The sequence below is a fragment of the Microplitis mediator genome, chromosome 4 (genome assembly GCF_029852145.1).
Source record: "Microplitis mediator isolate UGA2020A chromosome 4, iyMicMedi2.1, whole genome shotgun sequence".
NCBI classification, from domain to species: domain Eukaryota; kingdom Metazoa; phylum Arthropoda; class Insecta; order Hymenoptera; family Braconidae; genus Microplitis; species Microplitis mediator.
The window spans coordinates 495,865-506,121 of NC_079972.1; the positions used below are offsets into that span (position 1 = coordinate 495,865).

The window sequence follows — 10,257 nt, forward strand, 5'->3', positions numbered from 1 at the left end:
TAAACATAAATGAAAATAATTATTTATGTAGCCCTATAAAATTTTTTTCATCACAATACTAAGAATTTCTTTACTTTTTTGCAATTTTTTGGGGTTTTTTGGAATTTACTCAGACTTTAAATGGCTAATGTTTCAAATAAACTTCAGGTTAGTATGTGGAGGACCGAAATACATAAAAACGATGCTTAGTTAGGGTTAAAAAAATTTATAAATTTAAGAAACGGTCGATTTTTGTGTATTTTTTAGGTTTTTTAAAGTTTTCTCAAAATCTGAGGGTGTAGGGGTTAAACGGACCTCGGATTCGGATTCAGCGGGTCAAAATACATGGGAATATATCGGTCCCGTCAAAAGTACAGAGAACTTTTTTTTTTTTGTGTGCCGGTGTAATCGTTTAACGCACACAAATGTCGTGGAAACAGTTGAATGGGCAAACAGCTATTTGGTGAACAAAAGAGCGTGCGCTAAGATAGCACTTATATTGCATTAATGATAAAAAAAACTGTGTTCAATTCGTGCGGTGTTGTCGATTACCCACTCGAGCGAATGAGCGCACTCACTTCGTTCGTGCGCTCAACTTCGCTCTTGTGGGCAATCGACAACTTACCGCACTAGTTGTACAATATACTATTTTATTATTGCTATTATTTGGGCACTCGACGAGTTTTTAAAAATTAAAAACAAGTTTATGTATCAATTCGAGTCAATTTTTTTGTTTTAATTTATAATAAAGTTGAAAGTACCAAAAATTTGGGCATTGCCAATAACTGGGCTCTTTACCTTAGGTAATTTTTGGTTAAGAAAAGTCTATTATAAAAGTGTAGTAGTGAAAATTAAAGCTCGTTTTATGAGTTACAACATACAATGAACTAGATTCAACTATTATGTATCACTCAAACATTATTAAACGCTGAAGCAAAAGAAAAATTTTTCTATGTTTTTTTTCTTTTAATTCTGACAATAATCAAAATATTTGAAAAGAATATCAAAAGTATAAGCAATTTTGCACAAATTAAAGCGAATTAAATAAACTTTTAGATGCAATCACCCAAAATAAAATTTCTTTTTAGATTCAAAAGTTATTTGACGACAAATCAACGAAATTCGATTTTTTCAAAAAACCATATATAAAATTTTAAACGACCATAACTTTTGTTATCGGTCCGTTAATTAAGAAAATACCATCAACAAACTATCAAATCATTGTCAGATCATACTATCTAAACATTGTAACTGACTTACTTTAAACATTTTCATTTCTATATTTTTTATTTTCAAAAATCTCAAACAATTATAATCATGAATAATTCTTATAATTTGAAATTCTGTGAAAAATCTACAGAATTCATTTAAATTCGAATCAACTGGAACTTAATTTGACATTATTTTGTTTATCACAGTTATTTTTCTATGCAGGCTTCCCGTAGTAATAATATCATCGGTCTGAAATATTTATTAAACATTGATCAAGGCAACGATTCTAATGGTCAATATGTGAAGCGGGTTTTGCCACAAACTCCTGTAAAAGATAAAAAATTGGTAAAATCGAATCTTAGCAGAGGAAGTTGGCCTGGACTAAATACATCAGATTCGAATAATCTTTTCGCAACTGAATTTAGTAAGAGTGAACAGCATCTATCGAAACAAGATATGCTAAATGATAATTGCGGAACTTATATAAGCAATAATTCTCGTGATATTGATGATTGTCAAAATAAAAATATAGATTCTTCAAAATTATTTGCTTCAGCAAAATCAGTTAAATCCAGTAGTTCAACTTTTTTGAATGGACCGATAATAACGATACCAACTTCAAAGTCGGACGACATACTTCTACTTAGTCAATACAAACAAAGTCGTAGTGGCCTCGAAAATAACTTTACGTCCGTAAAATCTACTTCAGCGAGTACGAGTCCTCAACTAGGTGAAAAATCAACTATCTTAACAAATACTACCAGTTCACTAAGCGTTAAAAGTACCAACTCTGACAGTATTACTTCACTCAACAATGACAATTATTACACAATGCCACGCTTTAGCAGAGGTCATATATCTAGTGTTCATACTAAAAATGAGATATCCAAATCTACAGCAAGTGTAGCAGCTATGGCAAGCATCTCGATGGACACGCATTTAGATGAACTTAAAGATCAATCTACGGTTTTACCAGTCCCTCCACATGGTATTCTTCAGGTAAAAACATGAAAATATTTTTTCATTCTAAGCATTACTCGCGGACAACAACTAAACGAGTTAAAAAGCTCAAAATCACATGACAATAGGCAAATTCTAAGTTTATCATCTTAATCTCTTCTGACTAAATGGAAAGGAGATAAGAAAATCCCGGTTTCATGCGAAGCTCGAGTTTTAATAAAGTTATAGAGCTGATTAGATTTTTGAATTAATCCATCGAGTACATTGAAATTTATAAAAAAAAAAAAAAAACATTTTTAAAAAAAATTTATTTTTGAAATATCCCAGACAGCATGAAAGTCAGAATGACTGCTTTACGACGTATTTTTGAAGGAGTCTTCAAGAAGTCTTATAATGACTTCTTAAAGGTGTCATTTTTAAGAACTCTTAATTAAGAGTTCTTGGAGACTCCATAAATAAGACGTCAGTTTTGTGACGTCTAAATGTATTCTTTTTTAATTTTTTTGAAGTCAAAATGAAGTCAAAATTAGGAACTCCTTAAGACGTCATGATAAGTTCATTCTGAAGTCTTATTTGCGGAGTCAGAAGAAAGAACTCTTTTTAAAGACGTCTTACTGAGTTCGCTAGGTGGCGCATTCGACATCTTGAGAACTTCTTAAAGACTTCTTTAACATGTTTTTAAGACATCCAAATCATAAATAGGAACTCATTCAGAACTCATCAAGACGTCATTTTGCTATCTGGGATCTTCAAACGTACCGTATCCCCCTGGTTGAGAAATCCGATTCACTTCAATAGGATTTGATCGGAAATTTACGATTAAATCCTATTGGAATGAATCGGAAATTTCCGAAAAATATATTATTTTCCGATTGACACCTATTGATTCCCATTCAAAATTTTCATCGGAATAAATCGGTTCCAATCGGAAAATAATAACGAAATAAAAATATGGTAATGGTCTAGAAGTGGGGCTCCACCTATTTTTCAAAGTTCCAAGTGCTTACACCTTAAATATCTATAATTAAACTTTTTCCACGTGTTCAGCTACACGGCGGATTAAATTTTCTGTATGTGTTTTTGTCTCCAACACTAGATATCTATCTGAACCTTGCAATCAGAGTGTACAAAATTGATAACATAAAATCATGCAAATTTTCCAAAATAAATTTTAATAAATTTTCTAATAAATATAAATAATTAATTTTATTAATACCGTAAGATGGACGGTGGTGATAGAAAGGTCTAACTAAGAGCTACAAAGATTTTTTGAACTCTTGTACAGTGAAAATTGGCATATTTCTGTTATTTCAATACTTAAACGGTGTACAACAGCTCACCTAACATTTAGTTGCAAGTAGTTTGGACGGTATCCGCCTTCCTTTGCTAGTATAGTGTCTGGCTGAAACCCACAACACAGTTTTACGCCGGCTCGTACTGGTAAGAGATGTAGTCTAAGGCAAGAGTGCGTTAACATAGCCTTACTGACGAGTCCGTTAACGTACTTAGGACGAAACTACAGAAATTATGGCAATTAGGCATATGCCTTAAATTTTAGTGTTTGACTTAAGAGTCAATACACAGAATGAAATGAAAAATATGTCAAATAATGCAGTGTTGCACGGAACTGAAAATTCATGATCTAACATCTAAATCAAGCATAATTTATACCTTTGGTATACACTTATAACTTATTAAGGCTCAAATAACACCTAAAGATGCAATTATATCTTCAATCCGCCGACAAATGCTTGAGAATGAAATTGGTTTCAAAGCGATTTGTCTATATTTGGATTTTTGCTTGATATAAACAGGTGGAGCCCCGATTATAGACCATTACCAAAAATATTATTTTCCAATTGGAACCGATTAATTCCGATTAAAAATTTTGGATGGGGTTTAATCGGAAAATAATATGTAATGGGTCCCAATGAATGAGGTACATTACTTTATAAGGTGATTGAAAGAGACCATAAAGACAAATAGTGAAAAGTTGGCATGATTTTGAACACATTTTAATAAATTATAAGACGATGTATTCGAGAAAAGTAACTTAAAATGTTATCTTTCAAACGTTTCGACGCCGATATCTTCTAAACTAATCAACCGATTTTGACGTTCAATGGGGCAATCGACGCATTTTATTGAGTTCTAAAGATGATATGATTTACGAACTGATAAGATAATTTTCTTTGGAGATAATAGGAAAAAAACCGTTTTTTACTATTTCCTTCACCAACGATATCTTTCTACAAATTTCTCATTTTCCGTTCTTCCTTTTCTACAAATCTCACTTTAACCAAACGTTCGGTTTATCGAACGAAACTTTATTCAGAGATTATGTTTACAGAACGAACATTATACATCTATGACGTTCTTCATTCCTACGTTTCTCCAAACGTAACTTTTAACTGTCTTTCGTTTATTCATTCGTGTCGCTACACACTTTTACGATTGATGCAAGTGTGCGTTTCGTGTAACCTCCGTTAGGCACAGGTTGTGGCACCCGAAAACCGATTGACTGCCTCTGCCGCTTTTACGGTTTTATTTACATTTCATATGCAAGTGCAATAAAGATAGTACCGTTCATCAACTTGAGTATGATACAAAAAAAAGTTTAGACTCCTCTTGAGCGTCGCGTTTTTTAGTCACAAGTTAAATCCATAATTTCGCATATGATAAATATAGTGCTCAAGTTGATAGAAAATAATTTTGACAAGTTTGATAGTTTTCATGTGAAATTTTTGTAAACTAAAAGTTGTTTTTTTTTTCTTCACTAGGTGTATGTTGCTTATGAAACTGGACTAGCTTCTGGAACGAGTTTGAAGTTGCATGTTACACCTAGAACAACGGCAAGAGAAGTTGTTGATTTGGTTGTTAAACAGCTGAATATGGCAGTAGTACTGAAAGGTCAAGACGGACCGATTTATACTGCTGATGAATTACCAAATTTTTGTTTAGTAGCAGTCATTGGCGCAAGAGAAAGATGTTTAAGAGATGACTTTAAGCCACTTCAACTTCAAAATCCATGGAAAAAAGGTCGTCTTTATGTTAGACAAAAACAAGATGTGTTAGCTGCTCTTGAGCACAGCAGTAAACATATGGCATATTTGTAACATTAATAAAACTATTGTATGATATTTTTTAATACATAATATTATCATTAATATATCACCAAAGCTTATTTGTTGATTTCATTACCACGCGTATTAATAAGATTATACTCTCGTGGAAATAACAGAACTTTCAGTCAGATTAGAGACGTATAAACTTATAAAATGAAATTCCAACAAACAACGAATTAAAGTTGAGTGTAATTTTAAACAAAGTTTTGTTTGAAATAGAAAACAAAAAAATCATCAAACGTAAATCAAGGTGTTCTTGATTATGAAACTTATTTTTATATTAAAAAAAGTATGCGCTTGATTTTCATTGAAATTTAGATCTCGTAAATATTCATAATGTAAATTTTTATCATAAATTACATTTATTTTTGAACGGCGAAAAAAAAAACCAAAAAAAAAAAAAAGTTTATTCTATTTATCACAAATGACTAAAGAATATTTATTTATGGTACATATCGAAGAAGGGATTAATTATAGTATGCGATATTTGCAGAATAAGCCGTTAGGTTCTTCTATAATTCAATATAATTCGAGGTGGATTCTGTAACTACATCATACGATATTAATCACTATTTCGACTTCTGCATACAATTTTTTATGCAAAACAATGGTTTTAAATGTTTATTTTTAGAGCCCTGTTTAGAAAATCTCATAGGATCCAACAGATTCTCATAAATTCCCATAGAGATTTTACCTAAATTCATGTATAATGTATAAGTCGCTACTATACAGTCGACTCTGTCTAAAGGTTCCACGTCGGGACAGGACCATTGTCTAAAGGTTCCCTCCCCACCATCAGCACTTCCCCTACAATATATTCTCCTCGAGCGCCGAGGCGCACGCTAAAATGAACACATTGCGCAGTAAACATAACCTCAAAAAAACGTGCATTTAAAGTTAGCGCTCGAAAACTGAATTGTGATTCGTCACTCGAGAAAGCGGGTGGGGGAATATCCGGGAATCTTTAAGCAATGTATCCTGGAACCTATAGACAGCGGGAACCTTTAGGCAGAGAACCTTTAGACAGAGTCGACTGTACTAACATCTGATTCTATCTTAATGGTATGAATGTATAGAACGTAATGTAGAATTCAGTTATTGCATCCTGTAAAATAATATCAATGTAAACTTTAAATTTTAGAAGTTTTTTAAAACATGTATTGTACAAATTGATTTCGGATGTTTATTGAATTGAACTAGTGTACGTACGTTGATTAATTGTTGATATGTATTATGAAAAAAAAAAATCAAAGTAGTGACATTAGGTTTTCAAAAAATCTGACATCCATCATTAGTAGATTAAACCGTTAGCTTTCAAATTTTTATATTTAAACAGTGGAACCTATTATTGTCAAGACTTCTTTAGTGTCGAGTTGTTTTAATTTATACTTTTAATTAGATCCGGTGCTTATAAATTCAGTGAATGTATTTTTCAAGAATAGTCGATTCTAGATACAAATATGTTTATGTTGATAATACGTCTACGTTACAAAAACTATTTTGTCTTGCCTTGAAAAATAAAAAAATAAAATTAACAAAACTACTACGTAAAAGTAACCATCATTTGACTTAAAGTTATTTTATAATTTTAAGAAAATGAAATTCATAAAATAAGTAATAATAAACTGAATTTATAGAATGACAGTAACAATTGAATAAAGAAACAATAGATTAAAATTGATTGATTTATTGATTTAAAAAACTATTTAGAACCAACCTATAACCTCGTGCAGCCCCGATTACCCTTGTAGTAAAATACTACTGAACAATAATGAAAAACTAATAGTCTACCCGGGAAAAAAAATCTGTCTATCGGTTGACCCTGCGGGCCAGCCCCAAAACTTCCCGCTGTTTTCGAGCTCCTTGAGCTCAAGGAGCTAGAAAAAATTGTTGTAGATACATTTCCGAGCTCTTCGAGCTCGAAAATACTTTTGTGTGCCATTGTTTTCGAAAAAACCGTTTTTTACCATTTTTTTCTCCCACGATATCTCACGAACGAATTAACCGATTTTTGTGGTTGAGGCGGCAATGGACGTATTCTATTGAGTTCTAGAGCTGATTAGATTTTGAAGTTGATCAGATAAGTCGTTTCTGAGAAATCAATAAAAAACTAAAAAAAGAAAAAATTTTTTTTTTCGTAATTCGTCAATATTTTCGAGTCTACTTGATCAAATGATCTGAAATTTCCAGAAAAGTTGATGGCCAACAAGCTCTTTCGATTGCCGCCTTAACCACCCAAATCGGTTCATTAGTTAAAAAGTTATAGACCAGTCACACACACACACACACACACACACACACACACACACACACACACACACACACACACACACACACACACACACACACACACACACATACACACGGACGTCCATCCGGGAATAATCAGAATAGCTTCGTAGGACCTCAAAACGTCGACATCTGATGAAAACTCGATTTTCGAAAATCGGACCGAAACCAATAACTTCCCGAATTTTTGAAAATTTGCAATTTTCTTAGCGGGAAGTTAAAAACCAAAAAGGGGCAGAGGCATCCGATCGGTTCATGTGTGGCTCGGGCGTTCACCAAAGTTAAGCAGCACCGAGCGCGGTTGCTGTTTGGCTGGGTGACCGCTTAGCCATGCATTGAGTTTGATCGGACGTCTCTGTGCGCTAGGTGCGGACTGAAGAGCCAGTGATCGGTAAAATGGGAATTTTATCGATCACTGGAACTTCACCTGCTCCGAAAAATGACAGCTGTACACTCGTTGTCATTAATTCCTGGTCCCCCAGACTATAGAATCTTAGCCATGCAGGGGACCAGGCATTAATGACAACGAGTGTACTGGCAAAAGGTTTTCTCTGTGGTTTCCCTTTGCCGCTATACTCCCATAGCAAAAAGGTGGTGTATAGGGCATCACGTAATGATGCAGTACAGAAGCACAAGTCGGTCCACAGCCGCATGAAAAAGAGGAGGGAATAGAAAAAGGGTGGCAATTGCGATTAAAGGCAAGAAGTGTAAAAGGCATAAATTTGCTATACACTGTTAACAATAATAAAAAAAAAAAAAAATATTATCATTTTAGGATTAAAAAGAGTGAAGAAGGATTCAATATTTTTAATACTAACTTACGCTTTTTGATTCTAAAATGCGATTTCAGTTCTCGCAGAGAATTCGGAAGAATAAAAGAGGATTTGAAAAAAGTTCAATTCTAACTTATTCTTTTTAATTCTAAATTAATGTTGCAATTTCTGTTCTCGCGGAGGATTCGAGAGAATAAAAGAAGATTTGGAAAAGTTTAATTCTAACTTATTTTTCTTAATTCTAAAATATTGTTGCAATTCCTGTTCTCAGCGATCGCTGAGAATTCGAGAGAATTGTCACGAAAACAAAAAAAATTGTTTTTCTTTTTAACTTTGAAAAAAAAAAAATAATAAATAAGGTAAAAGCACCAATTATTGACACTATAAGAGACAAGATTGTAATTCCATTTTTTTAAACATATTAACGATTAATATTATTGAATTTTGATTTTAACATTGTCTTATTTAGTCTTTTAACTAAACAAATCCATATTTTTTTATAGTAATAAATTACATTTACTAATTAATTTAAAGCGATAAATAAGGTACCCGGATACACCAATTATTGACAGGTTAAAAACCCGACTGATCTAACTATTGACATGCTGTTGCTCCAATTATTGACACCCTTAATGCACATGCGTCACTGATCTGTTGTACTTTATATTTACTTTTTGAAAATGAGGTTAATTTTTAATTTAATTAAATAAATATTTATTTAATAACGTTTTTCACTTACCTTTATTTTAAAGAAGAAACGAATAAAAAAGTTTTTTAATTAAATAAAAATCAAGTAATCATTTTTTTAATAACAATTTAAAATTATACATATGACAGCGTTGGTTCTCGAATATTATGGTTTAAGTTTTTAATGGATTTATGTTTGAAAAAAAAGACGTTATGGCGCTGTCTACTGACCTGTCAATATGAGATACAACTTCAATATTATGTACTAATTATTGACATCCACTATTTTAAAATTAAAAAGCATATAATTTTACTGTAAATATATGATATTTTTAATTTTTTATATTTTATTTATTTATGAAAAAAAAAGTTGATGTGATTAGATGGGAAAAATAATTAAAAATCATAATTTTAAAAGACTGCTTTTCTAACCGCAATAGTTAAGAAAATTGACGCTTACAAGCTGTTTCGATAGACTCGAATGAATTTTATTTTTTTTATTAATGAATTTTTAATATTTTTCACTAACAATAATTTTTTTTCGATTTCTTAAATTATATAAATTCTTTAAAAATGTATACGATCATAATTTATATAGTAGGTAATTAAATATGTTCTAAAATAGGATAGGGTTTCAATAATTGGACCCCCGTCAATAATTGGTGCTTTTACCTTAGTGATTATTTATTTAATAAAATTTTATTTTGGGAAAAAAAAAGAAATAATAATTTTATACGTGGAATTTGATTTTCTTTTATGGAGAAATTTATGGAAAAAAAAACGTAAAAAAAAGAGAAAAAAGCAAATGGAAAAAAAATGTGAGAGTGAACGTGAGACGCTCGCTGATCGATAATCCGGCGGGAGAGAGTAAGTGAGCGAAAGATAGTTCCGCGCTCACCGCTAGAGCGTTCGGGCTTCTCGGATATGGACACTTATAATAGAAGTGTTAAAAGCGAATGCAGCGGACGTTTTTCGTCAGTCAGCACTCCACTGTTACCAAGTGAATTTTAATGAATGGGAGTTTATTTCGATTATGATGATGAAAGTTTCTCCGTAATGATGGATTTAATAACTGAAGGTTTTAAACTATTCGGGGAAATTCAAAAAATTAACTTCCTCCCGCAGTTAAAATGTGAGCGTAGGCAAACGGTTTCTGCCAACAATGAGGTCTAGTTCGTTTTGAACCTCCTGAGCTGCTTGTGGGTGATGTAACATATAAATTACAGCCCATT

The 10,257-nt window shown here is 32.1% G+C and overlaps 1 protein-coding gene across 8 annotated transcripts in view; it reads left to right on the plus strand.

Moving 5' to 3' along the window:
• LOC130666359 (ankyrin-repeat and fibronectin type III domain-containing 1) overlaps positions 1 to 6,953 on the plus strand; it is a 54,707-nt gene extending 47,754 nt beyond the window's left edge. For all 8 annotated transcript variants that reach the window (XM_057467253.1, XM_057467254.1, XM_057467261.1 and 5 more), the window contains 2 exons: positions 1,414 to 2,190; positions 4,932 to 6,953. In XM_057467253.1, coding sequence (XP_057323236.1) covers positions 1,414 to 2,190; positions 4,932 to 5,267 — 1,113 coding nt within the window. In that variant the 3' untranslated portion in view covers positions 5,268 to 6,953. The remainder of the gene's footprint in view (positions 1 to 1,413; positions 2,191 to 4,931) is intronic.
• The last annotated feature ends 3,304 nt before the right edge of the window (positions 6,954 to 10,257 follow it).